Consider the following 15,038-nt stretch of genomic DNA (forward strand, 5'->3'; position numbering starts at 1 on the left):
CTTGTTCATCCATGCAGGCCTCCTGGAGTTTTTGCCTGACTTCCTCTTTGTTGGGATGCATCGCTCCTGAGCTTGGAGGAGGTGGTCCTTGAATATTACCCAGCTTTCTTGGGCCCCTCTTCCCTCCAGGGCTTTGTCCCATGGCACTCTACCAAGCACATCCCTGAAGAGGCCCAAGTCTGCTCTCCTGAACTCCAGGGGAGTGAGCTTGCTGTGCGCCCTCCTCGCTGCCCTAAGGATCTTGAACTCCACCATTTCGTGGTCACTGCAGCCCAGGCTGCCCTTGAGCTTCACATTCCCCATCAGCCCCTCCTTGTTGGTGAGAACAAGGTCCAGCATAGCACCTCTAGGTCCAGCATAGCACCTCTGTGTGTATGTATATATATGTGTGTATATATATATAAAAAATATATATAATGCCATATATATTAAATATATACAATGCCATTAAACCGGAATGTTGCAAAGATATTCAGATTACCAACTGTTGATGTGTGTGTGTGCTTGTGCATGTATACAGTTATTTCAAGACAAGTAATCACTCTCTTACACACACACACACACACAGTGTTCCTGGCTTTCTAGAAGGTGTAAAAAAAAAAAAAAGTAAATATTGCAAACATTGTTTATATTCTATGTCTGCCTAAATAAATGTGTGCCAGCTGATTTGTCGCTCGGTAAAGTAACTGAAATACTTTCTCCTTGCGTGGGTTATGAAAACTGATGGCAAACGACCATTTGGCTCATCTCTTCTACCTTTGTGCAGACTCCCGTGGTGGCGTCGCACAGCGTCAGGATAGACACGTTCTGGGCCCTGTTCAGCCAGTTTACTGCCACCTTGGTGCTGGTTGCCCATTTCACCATGGTTATATAGTAGTCCCTGCAAACACAGACATACATAAAACAAATCACAATACTGACATCCTAATGAATTGCCATGTGGCAGAGAAGTTGAAGGCTGCTGCAGGCAAACGGTCCAGGAGAGATGTCTGGTTATTAAGAAAGCTGTGTCTTGATGTCTCTAGGCTGCCTTATGTATGGATTTCAACCCCTAAAAATGACATTTTTAGGGCTGGGCAAGTGTTTTATCTGCCACTTCTGAAAGTCGTTTTCAAAGAAGAGACGAATGCGGAGATAAAGAATCTTTCAAGCTATTCCATCTTCCAAGAAGGACTGAAATGCCTGGAGCTACAAATTTATGCACAGGTGGAAAAGAAATTGCAAACAATTTCCATTCTGTGCACACTAACTGGCTGACTCAGAACCATCACTGCCAGTGGTTGGATTCTTTATGCTTATGAAGAGTTAATGGCCTCTAAATATGCCCACTACACACCAAAATATCCACGAGTGTTGTATTAAAAGGAAAATGGCAAGAAGGGTATGGTTTAGAGAGACACAGTATTTCTGTAAAGCAGATGCAGCTGGTTGCCATAAAGACATCAGCAGAGATGTGACAGTTTGCATTGGCAAAACCGCCATCCCACATTCCCTGTACCATTCTCTATTGCTGGATGTGATATCAGGTTGTGATAGTACTTGGAGTAGATCACCAGTGTGGGCTGCACAGCCCTGTAATCAATATCTTTAGGAAAAGTCCCGTGTAATAGCGAGCAATGGAACCACTTAGGTTGTGCTGGGCTGGGCTGGAAAATACAGAATCATGAATAAATACACCGATGGTCGCCTTCTCAGAGCCAGTCTGCGGTGGTACTCACAGATGTCCACCTCTGCAGCAATTCAGGGCTTCACCATTTTATCTGTAGGGTAAAACTCTGGCTGAGCTGACAAAGCTGGTGATGTTATAATATACTGCTGGGCTATGTGGGCCAAAGACACCCTTAAATTATAATATGACTTTTCACAGCATACAGTCTATAAAAAATTTAATAGTTCATTTGTTTGCTATAAAATATGTATAAGGAATTGTTGCTCTCATTGGAATTAATGTGCTGTGTCACTGGAGAGTACTTTGTGTTCTGGCAAGCGCTCCTGCATATACGGAAGAGAAAGGGCAAAAGCAACAAAGGCCCGTTTGTCTAGCAAAATAACAAGTTGGAAATTGATTTTGTAGTTTTCAGTAATATTTAGTGCCTGAATTTGGCTGGGGAAAAATAACAAAAGACCGCAACGATTGCATCCACTGCACTGGAAGGAAGGATACTTGCAGGTGAGACAACAGCAGTCTGAAAATTCAGTGCCTGAAATAAAATTGTAATTTTACTCTTTATCAGCAACAGCATAGGCCCTAAGAGGAAAAAAACAACAAAGCAAAATTAAACTGTAAAACCATCTCTTCTTTCTCTCCAAAATTAACTGAGCAGATTCAGTCTCCCCAAAAAAGGAATGTGAATATAGTACATATTGTGGCTTAGAGCATTTTTTCCATAAATCCAATTTAAAGTTTGAAAGACATATATTCAATTTTTACATCTCTCTCGCTGTTTGAACACAGGAGCCACAGTTCTTTCCCAGGAACTTTTAATTATTATTTTAGGTCAAACATTGTCTTCCCTACCACCCTGGCAATGGGCATGGAGTCTCAATTTCTCTCTGAAGCCTCTCCCAGTCATCAAGCCCACAGATACCCCAGCCAGCAGACAACTGCAGATACTTTTATAGTTATTATTCTAGTCTCAGAGTAGTGTGGAGTCTTTAATTTACTTCACTTCACACCTCTTCTGCAGGACAACCAAGTTTTATGTTTCCCATTTTGCAGAGGAAAATGAGACAATAAAGTGTGATTAATTTCAGTTAATTTTAAACACCTGAAGCTCCAGCAGCTGCACGGATTGAGCAGCCAGTGGAGAGAAACGGGGAGTCAGTGCATTTCCCAAGCCCTCTTCGCCTGACCTGTTCCAGATTTTATATGGAGCTGATTTAAGGAGAACCTATTTCTTCCCATAGAGCGAAATCTAGACCAGCAGGTGCCCGACCACTTTGTTTGTAGACATTCACTTCAGGGCAGACTACACCCTCCCAAAGGAAAGGAATAACTTGTCTGAGCTCCTTCAGGAAGGGTGCAGCTATGCTGAGCTTTGCAATGTATTTCCCCATCTCAGTAAAGACGGTGGTGGTTGGGTTTGCAGTCATCTGAGACTGCTTATTGTGCAGTGCCCTTATTCATAACCTAGCTTTACTTGGCTGCTTTTTGGAGGTATGATTCTAAAATATGAGGTATGAATCTAAAGTATGAATACTGAAAGTATGACAACAGTAATAAAGCCATAAACACCACAAAGAACAGACAATGATATATTATGTGGCCAAGTGAGAAGCAGCAGCCCAGCCCATGGTCCCTGGGGCACAGCCGGCTCCTGCCTCTGATCCAGACTTGAGCTGTCTGAGTTTCTCCATTATTTATTTGTTCATGACCTATGCAAGGACCAGTGACGATTTCTGCATTCAGGGGAGACAACATCTTTCTTTAATTTGCCACCTGGGATGCAAATATGATGTGGGAAATAAGTTAGATCATGGTCCAATTCTGACCACCTGCTGATGTGACTCTTGGGGTCCAATGGTTTTCACCAAAATAAAAAATGCCTGTCAGGCATTAAATGCTATAATACTTTTTATTTCCCTGCAAATTCCACCCCTTCCCTTCACTTCACTTTCTTTTTCTCACAGAAAAGCATGGCATTGGAGAAAATTTGGCAAAAAATGCTCAGAATACAAGATCTATAAAAAGGAAAAAATATCAGAATTGTACATTTTCCCCCCAAATATGTTTTCCCATCATCAGTTTTGCTTTTTTTTTTTTTTTAACTGAAAAATATCCCAATTCTGTGGAAAATTTCTGACTTCCTTTAATTTTGAAAGAAAAAAGACCCTGGCATATCTCCACTTTATTCTCAGCTTTATTAATTGTACTAAAACACTTTGCTCCAGCTAAAGAGAACACCAGGAAGTACCGCTCTGTCCATATATCATCTGCATGAACAGATTGAGCACATTGAAATGCTTCAGATGATAGGACCGCTCTGCTTGAAGATCCTTATCACCAGCTTCCCCTGCTTCTTTGAAAGTCCTTTCTGTAACTAACTGTATGGTACACCCCTCTTGTCTTTTTTAATGAAATATTATCACACTAATCCTCCCAATTCAGAAAACATATGCATAATGAAAATGCATGCCTATTGCTCTAGCAGCACTACTTATATCACGTCCTAGGGATGAAAATTGCCATGGTTTTGATGAAATATACAGAGACTAATTAATTATGATATAACTTCCATCATTTTACAATATTGATTGCAACCAAATAAATTACAGCCACCCATAACCATATAGGACAAATTTATTAACAACACTTGGGTCCTGCAGTCTGAAGTTATTACTGTAACTAAACCGTTTCTGAGTCTCTCCGTTTACAGAGTACGCTAGCAGCAGAAAAGTGATATGGTCCAGGAGCCGCAGTTCTAATACTGTGGTTGGGACACTGTGATGGGGACACTGTGATCCTGAATTGCTGCCTGCTGTATACAGATCTGAAGCTGTTTTTTTGAAAGGCAAGTGCAGTTATGCCCATTTGGTTTGTTCACAGGTCATACCTCTTTTGTTGCATAAGTGGATTTGAATTGCGGTATTTCAGAGTTACTCAGTGAAAACACGTTCTGAGGCTGACACTAGCTTTTCTAGCAAAGAAAGGCAACTCCCACCATAAATGATCTCACTGGTTTAGTATCCTCTCATCAGGTGACTACACGGCCTATCCACAGGCCTTATATATTTACCATGCGTAATGAAGATTGCCCCTGCACACTCCCCTGCCCTCCAAGCTGCCCTGCTTCATTAGCTCTGTGCTCTACCTCTATCTTTATTGGCACTGGAATTACAGATCCAGCAATCTAATTTGGCAATCATTAAAAAAAGGTGAGCATGCATGTTGGTTGGATGTTCCTACAAGAGCAAGTGATGTGGCTGGGAAGGATAATCTTGCAGCATTACATTTGGAGGGGTCACTATGGATAGTTTAGATGTAGAAGCAGAGTCTGATTTCTCTTGGCCTGCTATAAAGCTATTTCAAGTTTAAATCAAAGTTACTGAAATCTGGATTTGGATTCTAATCTCTGAGCTTTGCAGGGAGGAGTGCCATGCATTACCTAAAGCTGCTTCTCTCCTGAACAACGTGATCTTCCTTTCAACTATTCACAGACCCATAAACGTAGCTCAGGCTTTGACCACATGCTGAAGTCCAAGCCAAACTTTTAAACTCTTGCTGAATGCAGACTTAAGCGCTTACTTAATTAGAAATGGGTGTCTAAGTAGTTGGCTGAATTGCAGGCCAATTTCTAAAATATGCTTGCCCTAAGAACAGCAAAGAGCTTTCCTTGTTATTTTTAATGAAGATTGGGCAATGTATTTGCAGAATGTCTGCCTGGTTTCATTCCTGTGTCCGTGTCATGCAGCAGTGAGCTCGTGTTTGCTGTATTATAGGGCTGCCATGTTTCTGCTTCATGGTCTTTCATGCAGGCTGCAGACAATATCCCCTTGATATTACATGTGATTACATGTGAAATGTAAGTGTTATGGATTTTGGGACATTTTGCCAAGTTGTCTAAAAATAATCTTACACTGAAGTTAGTCTGGGTCACAGCAATTTCAAGTAAAAAACTAATAATGTTCTATAAAAATACATGTAAGAAGCAAAATAATTTGAAAAACTTTGAACAGATTTACACAAAAAGAAACTCCTTGATAGTGGCAGAGAAAGACACTGTAAAATGCTTTTGAAAACAGTCAGGGACTGATTTAAATCCCGGACAGAAATGGGGCCCAGCATCCCAGGGCAAGAAAGCACCTACCTCATTCTCTGATCGTCGGGGGGAGTCATTTCCAGGTCATGGGTAGGTCCGTTCAGACCAATCACATGCAAAGAAATAGTTGGATTTTCCATTCCAGCCTGGATTTTAAAATAAGAATAAATTACCATATCTTATACAACACAGAACGGTTTTGATTTATCATTTTATAATCCCCATAGATTATAAAAGGCACTCCCATTGTATAAGGGTACGGACTGGACTGCTGCAGTTGTTCACAGAAAAATTGCAACTGTAGTGATGTGGCACAGAGGTATGGAGAGGTTGGTAGGCACAACCAAGGGGTAATTTTACTTAGGAAACCTCTAGTCCTGGTAAAAGATGCTACTTTTCATATAGCGAATAGAAATATCGCTATTTTATGTGTCTTCTCATAAAAGGTTGTCTAACACGATGATGGTAGACATAGTAAAATACTCATTCATTTTGTATTGTAGGAAAGGGCATCCCCTGCTGAATCACTGTTACTTTCCACAAAACCTGCATATATGTGGATAACTCTCCTGTTAAATTATGGTCCAATTTGGACCAACATGTAAGGTAATCAGTGCCTAAAGTGAGACACCCAGAAGAAATGACTGCAGCACAGTACACTTCCGTACTGTCTTATAGTAGAAAATTACAGCAATAACAGCAGCAGTGTGTCAATACTGGTAGAGAGCTGCGCTGGTGCTGTGTACCCGCTGCAGGACTGCTGTACAGGTCTCTCCAATCAAGGAGAGATTGGCTCTTATCTCTTTTCTGTCTTTCACTATGTTCTTTGCAAGGATCAGGCACAACATGCCTCCAAAATCAGACTAGCTCCTCTGACATTAGGCATTGGATATTCTAAGGAAGCCCAAATACTACATTTTTCTTCTATATAAAAGGAAATGTTTCTAAATGCAGTAATGTGGGCTTCCAAACTCTCAGACACATATCTAGCATGGAAGCACAATTGCTTTTGTGTGGGTACAAAGCAAGAATTTTTAAATTTTATTTTCATTATATTTAGAATGACTAATACTCGAATCAGAAAACTGCAATTTTACAAATGCAACTAAAGAGAAATGAAGACCCCATTCACTGGGGAACAGCTGATCTTCCCTTAGATCTGTTTATTTTCCTTGCTTATGAATGTGCACTATTATACAGTCTCCTGTCTGAGCCTACTGGAAAAAAAAAAAAAAAGTTTTTTTTTTTGATAGAACAACAGGATTGTTTGTTTTATTTTCCCTTACCTTTGGATAATGGTATGTTTTAACCGTAGGGTAAAGGCTGCCGGTGTATACCGGGATCTCCATGGTGGGGACTCTGGAGGCATTAATTGTTGCATATGCTAACCTGGTGCCATCAGGAGACCACCAATGAGCAATATGAGTCTTCAAGATCTCCTCTAATTAAAAATAAAAAAAAGGAGAGAACAGAAAAAAAGGCTATTAGACATAAATTACTAGTTAGCAATAAATGAAACAGTGTAGATATGAAAATCCCAGTCTAATCACAGCGCAGGGAAGATGCCACAGGAATATCAATTAAAAATACTCATTAAATTATGCCATATACACAAATGAACACAATTGATAAAAATTACTCTGAATATATAGGTTATTAAGCATAATTATCTTGCTCAAGAAACATCAGATTATTCATATTTGTACACATATTCATGACAGCATAAAAGGCCCTGTTGCCTCTACTATGTGTCCTGTACACGGATACAGGAACATATATACGTGCACGTGTTGGCAGAGCTTGGGTTCCCTCCTGCCCGACGGTAACATAACCGAGGCTCCCTCGGGGCTAACGGAGAACTGCAATGACTGAGATTTAGTTCTCCTCCATAAAGAGTTCACAAAGTCACACTAGACACGTATCAATGGATTCAAACAGCATTTCTACTTAGCTACAAGTGCTTCAGCTACAGTTTAAATCTTCCTAAGCTCTGTTGCCAATTGGGTATAAACAAAAATAGCAATTTTCTATAAGTTATGCAGTGCTGGAACTTTGTAATGCTTTACAAGATGCCAGGCTTTAGAGTCTGTGGCTTGGATACCATCTTGACTTTTATCCCTATTTCATTTTTTAAATCACTTTTGCAAAGCAATTTTCAATAAATAGCCAGGATCAGAGACTGATCCTTTGTACCACTGAATTTGGGGATTACAGATTTTTTTGGTGATTTGAATAATGTAGTTGCTATTGAAAAGGTACTCAGAAAGATGCCAATACAAACATGTCAGTTCAAGTATGTAAGGAGAAAACAAGATTGCCATCATAAGAAATCATTTTGAAGGCTGGCAGAACCTAATTCTCATTAAACGTCAATTCAAAGAACTTCTAATTTCTAATAGTTTTTCTTATCATTTACTATCCTTCATTGCAAAGATGACTTCAGCTTGCAGATACCCAGAAAAGCTATAAAATTCACTCTTTGTCCAAAGTGTCTCCAGTTACTGACATTTGAAAGACACTAACTTGGCTTTTTAAACCTCCCATTTTGCGAAAGGCAATAATGTAATCCATTTTCATTAAGAGGCTTAATATCATATGAGTCATTCCTATTTAAACCATAGCAGAAGGACTTGCATATGCTGTACAGATTGATGGGCAGGAAGACAGGTCTCATTACTTTAATGTGAGAATAAGAATTAAAGAGGCTGCCGAGTGTTTCTAAGCCTTCATCACTGAAGTCCTGCTACACAAGTCCAAGCAGCTCCAATGTCTGCTGTTATCGCTGGTCATTGCAAAAACAAATGAGGATTTTCAGAGTTCAGACCCACCATGTTTGTACACCACCCTGTGATGACCCCTCAATCCAACCAGAATGTCCCTCTGGTCTGAAGAGTAGGAACTCACCAAAGACTCGTTTATTTCTTTAAAAAAAATCTTGGATGAGTGATCCTTGGAGAATAGACACACAATTATTTTCATCATAGAGCAAATGAACACCTTTGTTAATCCAGACTTGCATATGGCTTGAGATAAAACTCAAGGTTACATTAGAAAGGATGCAAAGGAAAATCACCCTCGATACTTATCCCTTCTACAAAGAACAAATTAATTAATCAATACTTAATGGCAACATCTAAGTGAGGTTTCGGAAGGATATCTAGGAAGTTGCAAATATTACATGGGAAAGCACGTCTGGCAAATTTGCCTTGCTGCATTGTCCCACCTGTTGTGTGTACACTTAAAAGATGCTGCTTTTGACTTTTATATTTGTTGCTCATTAAAGAGATAATTAAAAGCATAAAGGAAAAGGAGTAAAAATGGATGGCAGATGAATCCTTGACATTTTAACATTAATTAGGAATGACTTTATTCAGCAAACATTTTCTCCAGGATCTCAGACTTAATGAAGCAGTTCTGCTGAAAGTCACATGCCAATAAGGGTTTTAGTGCAGGTTTTGTGGTCCTCTGTTAATGAGATTTAATTGTGTGAACCTTTGCCTTGAAACAAAGCCAAGACCTTGCCATTATTAGAGAGATCAGTTAGTTTTAGCAAACTAGAGAACATTCTTATGAAATATAAAATGCATTAATATCAGAAAGTTTCAGCTGAAAATAAAATGCAATTTGAGACAATTTGTTCTTAGGGACACTTTATTCTTTCCACTTGCATTTACCACATGCTCAGAAAATCAGTTGCAATCAATAGTCCTGGGTCTTTCTAAAGTCAGTTTAGAACCCACTTCACATATGTAAGAAACCAAGTTCATCTTAAACACCAAAGCCTCCCTCCACGTATACCTCATGACCTCCTAGCTAAGAGTATAAAGTGATAATTGATCAAAACTTTTGCTCTCTTCCTCGAAGCTTGCAATCGCTGGGTGCTACATGATGTAGGGATGCTGTGAGCGACCTGCGGAGATTCCTCACAGTCAGTTGCTGGTGGCTCTGTGCTGCTTCTTTCTCCACAGCTTTGCTTGCCAGCCATCACACTGGGACGTGTAAACCCTAAAAACAGTGAGAATGAAGTGTGCAGTTGCCTTAACTGAACAAGGACTGTGATACTGCCTGTTCAGACTTGGTGGCGGGGTTCAAGCACAGTGACTGAGGCAAGTCAATGCTTATTCCACGTTACCGCATTCAATATTGAACCACTCTGAAACAGCTGGATGACCTTGCTTATAAGTAGTGAATCTTTGGTGGGGATATGTATTAGCCAGCTCGTAATCCAGTGAAATGTTTATGCTCAAGGAGTGTCACAGTATGTGTATTTTAATCCCTCTTCCAGCTGAATAAGACTCAATTGAATGATCATTTCAAAGCTGCATGAAACAGAGTCTTCAAAGCTAACAGACCCTCAGGAGGAGCATTTGAAGTCCAAGGTCGGAGTATATTCAGTGACAACTGGGTATATATCCATTTTAGAGACTGGATGAGAGAAGAAACTGGAGGCAGTAACAGAGGTGTGATGAGAGGAATCTTCCCTGAGCTGAATTAAAGGTTGCTGCATTCAGTGCATTACATAGGTGGTAGTCTTTGGTATCAAGACCTGAATAGCATCCAGAATGAATCAGGCTGCCCTCAGCATGAATGCCAGCTCTTCAGAAGAATGTGTTTCCTGATAGATGCTTTCCTGCTTACCATCAGGAAGCAGAAAGGAGAAGTCCCTTGCTGTGGTTCTCAGCTGCCAAATAACAAGATGTGATGAATCTGAGTTTGGATGTAGCATTTAGCCATGATACCATAAGGGCAATCCCTGGATGGACTGCACAGTGGATCAGAGATTGGATGGACATTTCTACCAGGAGTGTTATCCAAAACCAGCCCAGCACGTGTATAAAAGGAAAGGAAGTGTCTGCTTGTTTCAAACTTTGAGTCAATGCCAGCAGTACTTGCAAGAGCAATGAAATGGGAGACTTGTCTCTTTAGGCAACAAATTTTTCAAGGAATCATAGGAAATAGGGCTGGAAGGGATTTCAAAAAATGATCTGATCCTTTCCTCCATGGACAATATCCGCCCCAATCCTGTAGGAATCTTCACAAGTGGACTTTGTTATTCCTTTTGATACTTATATAACACCTTTAGCAGAGGTTTGGCCGTAGAAATCAAATACTTCTAATCTTCATGTCCACCTCTGTCTAAGCACTGAACAGTCCCACTGAAGTGCGTCCAGACCTCTGTCTTCCCTTATAGAATCAATGCAGGGAAGAGCATCAGGGCTTTATCTTCTGCAGCCTCAGTGGCAACCAGCAGATTCTGGATAAAACCTGTCGTATGGACCACATTTGGAAATCCACACAAATGGTTTTAATGTTGTGAACCATAATCTGCCATTGTGGTATTTCTACAGACGTTTCCATGTCAAATCCACTTCCCAGGCTTGCGCAGAGTTCTAGACTGGCAGAGCTCCTCTTTGTTAATAAGTACATGTAAATGCCATGGCCATGGGGCTTTCTTCATGCATTTCTAAAAATCTAACTAGTTCTGCAGCCTTTGCCCATCCTGAGTCATATTTGTGAATCATGCCTTTCTGCTGAAGGTGGCAAAGTTCTGTCTTGCTGTTAGGGAAAGAGTGAAGCCTTCACCAATGACTGACTGGGAAATCCACTGGTAGCTTAGACGTTGTTTCCAATTTTTGATGTTGTCACAAGTAAGTTGTAATTTGCAAGTGTGAGTTAACAGAAGCAGAGACGTGCACAAGAAGACAAGGATGCTTGGACAGACCAATCCTCTGACAGGTACCATTGCAACCCCTTTCTATCACTTCCAAAAAAATGAATGAATATGATGTCAGGAGGAAAAACTGACAAAAAGGAATAAAGAAATAATTTTCAAGTGAAAAAATACATTTGTTTTTCTGTCATCACAGTCAACAGAGGCATACAGCTGTATTAGCTGCATAATTTACCCACCGAGGCTATACATATTACACGCACCAATACCCCGGTTCCTATGTACAATGAAAACAGCTGGAGACATCACCCTGATCAGCCATTTTCGTTTAGCCAGCCCCATGCTTCTGCTCTGTGCAAGGCAGGATCCTGTCACTCCACAGCCATCCTCAAGATGTGCCTGTGCCCATGTGTCCACAGTGCCACCCCTCGTTGGGAGCGCAGTGGAAATCATACCCACACAGCCCCACTGGCGGTGACACATAAAGCCCTTCTACAGGAGCGAGCAAGTCAGTGCAAGACTGGTCCTAAGAGCTTTTCAATCTTTAACTGCTAACGTCTTCCAGTAAGAAGGCCCAGGCAAAATATTGCAATGAATGCAAAGAAACTAACCTTTTCTCTTCCAAGACAAAATGACTCACTCATAGATCCGTACTGCAGATAAACAAGAGATCTTCTGGAGAGCTGAACGGTGTGTCCACCCTTGGCAAAGCCCCTCATGTTATACGGATGAGCTGCAGTTAACAACTGCAGTGTCATTAACTTCAAAAAAGTAAATTCCATTCATAACAGCTGAGGAGGTGTCCTTGGAGACTGAGCAGAAAGGTTTTTTTAACTGCATCTAGAAAAGTAGAGGCTTTCTGCATCTCAAAAGGTCAAAATAAGGCTGTAATGGGTAGAGGCACTTATGAGGTTTTACCTATTAAATAAATCAATTTCTTTTATACAATTAAAATTCTCCTCTTGTTCCAGACATTGCATTTTCTTCTTCAGTAGGAAATCAAACCAATATTATTAATGTTGTGTCCACAGAAGACAGAGACAGAAAATAAATAGCTTGATTCTCCTCTGAGTAGATATAGATATATGCACACACATGCACAAACATATCTAGTTTTCTGTCAATATTCCCATTAATTTCAGAATATTTTAATTTTTACACAAAGAATTATGCAAGATTTTGTCTGACAGAGGGAACTTCCCCTTCTATGTTATTTATTGATGATGTGGCAATCTGCAGCAATTCCAGGAAGCATAATCAATGGTTTTGTTTGTGTGATGTATTGTAGATGATGCTCAGATCATTAAGTATTTGGTGTGCTGAAGACATTTTGCTGTTTAAAACTATTAATAAAAAGGAATTTTAAACAAAATTAAATTAAAGCCTAACATAAAGGCCATGGCTTACATTAGGAAAGAAAGCTCAAAAGAATTTGTCAGTAGGAAGCATCAAAAGAACATAAGAGGAAGAAAGATCAGAGAATAGAAAGGGGTTCTAGGAAAGGAGAAAACAAAGACTTCTGAGATAGTGAAACCCCAAGGGTTCTCATAGAAACATCAAATAAATACAAATGCTTATTTGACAGCTGCCATCTGTTTTAAAATCAATTACTAGACCATCTCAAACCACCAACCACACATCCAAATTGATTACTATTGTGTATTTTGAAAGCAAGTATTTTTGCCCAGTTAGGGGAAACACATTGTTCGTATCGGCCTTCACTGACGTGTTTCAGGGATGGCTTTAGAAGACCACCCTGCCATCTTTCATATGTACACAAGCAAATTTTTCTCTCAGTTGTTGTAGTGTAGATCTACACTGACTTCCATTAAGTCATTGTAATAGGTATAAAATGGGTGTAAAAGTAGTTATGTGTATGCAAATAGTGTAAAACTGTTTTGTATTACTATATCCAATCTACATTTTCCTGTGTTGACATAATTTTATTCTGATGTCAGTAATAGTCCTGCAGCACTATTGTTTTCAGTGCAATTAATCCTCTTTCACAGTTGTCTAATTGAGCCAGGTGAATAAAAAAGACATTTTGCAGGGCCAGTAAACAATTCAACAATCTTCTGTAGAAAAAAAAAAAAAAAAAAAAGAAAAAATTTTTGCCTGAGCCCAAACTCCAGGCTCAGCCCCGTCCCACAGTTCCGGTATGCAGACAACCACCATTCTCAAGGTGTTCGTGCCATCATCCAAGAGGTCCTTAAGAAACCCTGAGCTGCAATGCTGACTCCAGTGACCCTTTATTCCTACTCAAAACACACAGCCTCCTCTGCCACTGACAGGCAACAAGCTTATGAAGAATAAAATATTACTTGCTTTCATGGCATTTTTTAGGACATGCTTTAGAGAGCATGATTTAAACATCAAATCCTCGATCCAAAAAGTTCACCACCCAATGGCAGCAGCATTATGCAGCCATGGAGCCGAACAGACACGGGCGAGGAGCTCCCATGTGTTCAGCAGCCATGAGAAGGTGGCAGCCCTTCGTCTTGGGGTAGGGAACCCAGCCCAAGACATTTGCACCTCCTCAAGCACAGGGAAGGTGTGGGCTGCAAGTGTCATTAATTTTGCCTTAGTCATGCAGTTTAATTGCTTGAACATATGTTGTTTTCTGCTCATGCAGCCTAGCAGTCCCTTGCTCCCGCAGAATATTGTGTTGAGACAGCGGGCAAGGGGTTGGCCAGTGCTTTCTGCCTCCCTGTGCCCAGATGCTGAGGGCCTGGAGAGAAGCTCATTTCAGCAAGGTGGTTCACACTGGGCACTGAGGACAACCCCATGGGACTTTTCATGTGTTCTGCATGGTCAACAAGGTCATGTCTTACCTCCACATCTCTCAAGAGCTGCTGCATGGCCTGAGCCAAGCCCAAGCTTGGCAAACAGGGAAACCATATGAAATCTGAAGGCAAATGGGCCATGGTCCACATTCGCTTCTGCTTCTGTGAGATGAAGGTGGTTCTGTGTAAGAACACCACAAGCTGCTGTGCTCCAGCAGAAGATGTCACCTTTGGATGCTCTCTGATACCTGGCAAGGACCGCTGAGGGAACGACACAGGGATGAAGAGCAAACAGCATCCAGCAAAGCCAGGGTGCGCGCATCAGAAGCAGCTCTGCCAGCCAGCCTGGCCAAATCCTGACTACTCCAACCCGGGCTTCTTATCCATAGTCCCAACTACCAGCAATACCAATCATTGCTTCTCTGAGGACAATCTTTAGGACACCTCTCCCCAAAGAGCAGGACTGAGATCGTGTTAGGATGGCATCGAGCTGCTCACAGACAGAAGAGACTTTGTGAGGCTACTCATCTCACCCACGTCAAAACTGTTGGTTTAGTGCCTGGTTGTTTTTTTTTTCCTGGTCCATTGAGTCTTCTAATTTGTTATGTTTCCAACACTAAAAGATCCTGTAGCTGTTATAAGAGTCAGGGCATTGGGGGGTGTTTACAAGGTTATTGACAAGTAGCTGCCAGACCTTCTTTGCTCTCTGAGTGCTTGGGGGCTTCAAAATGCTGGCAGTATTGACTACAGGCCTGATCCTGTCCTCAGGTGCATCTCTGCACCTCCTACCATAATACACGCAGCAGGCCAAGCTCAGGCTCTAAT

At 40.9% G+C, this 15,038-nt stretch overlaps 1 protein-coding gene across 1 annotated transcript in view; it reads right to left on the reverse strand.

The window, feature by feature from the left end:
• Nucleotides 1-15,038, reverse strand: part of DPP6 (dipeptidyl-peptidase 6) — a 268,280-nt gene that overhangs the window by 52,732 nt on the left and 200,510 nt on the right. The window contains exons 9-11 of the mRNA XM_009322491.1: nucleotides 7,046-7,200; nucleotides 5,808-5,905; nucleotides 757-880 (exon numbers count right to left, since the gene is read on the reverse strand). Of these exons, the coding sequence (XP_009320766.1) occupies nucleotides 757-880; nucleotides 5,808-5,905; nucleotides 7,046-7,200 (377 nt within the window). The remainder of the gene's footprint in view (nucleotides 1-756; nucleotides 881-5,807; nucleotides 5,906-7,045; nucleotides 7,201-15,038) is intronic.

The sequence above is a fragment of the Pygoscelis adeliae genome, unplaced genomic scaffold (assembly GCF_000699105.1).
Source record: "Pygoscelis adeliae isolate BGI_AS28 unplaced genomic scaffold, ASM69910v1 Scaffold123, whole genome shotgun sequence".
NCBI lineage: Eukaryota > Metazoa > Chordata > Aves > Sphenisciformes > Spheniscidae > Pygoscelis > Pygoscelis adeliae.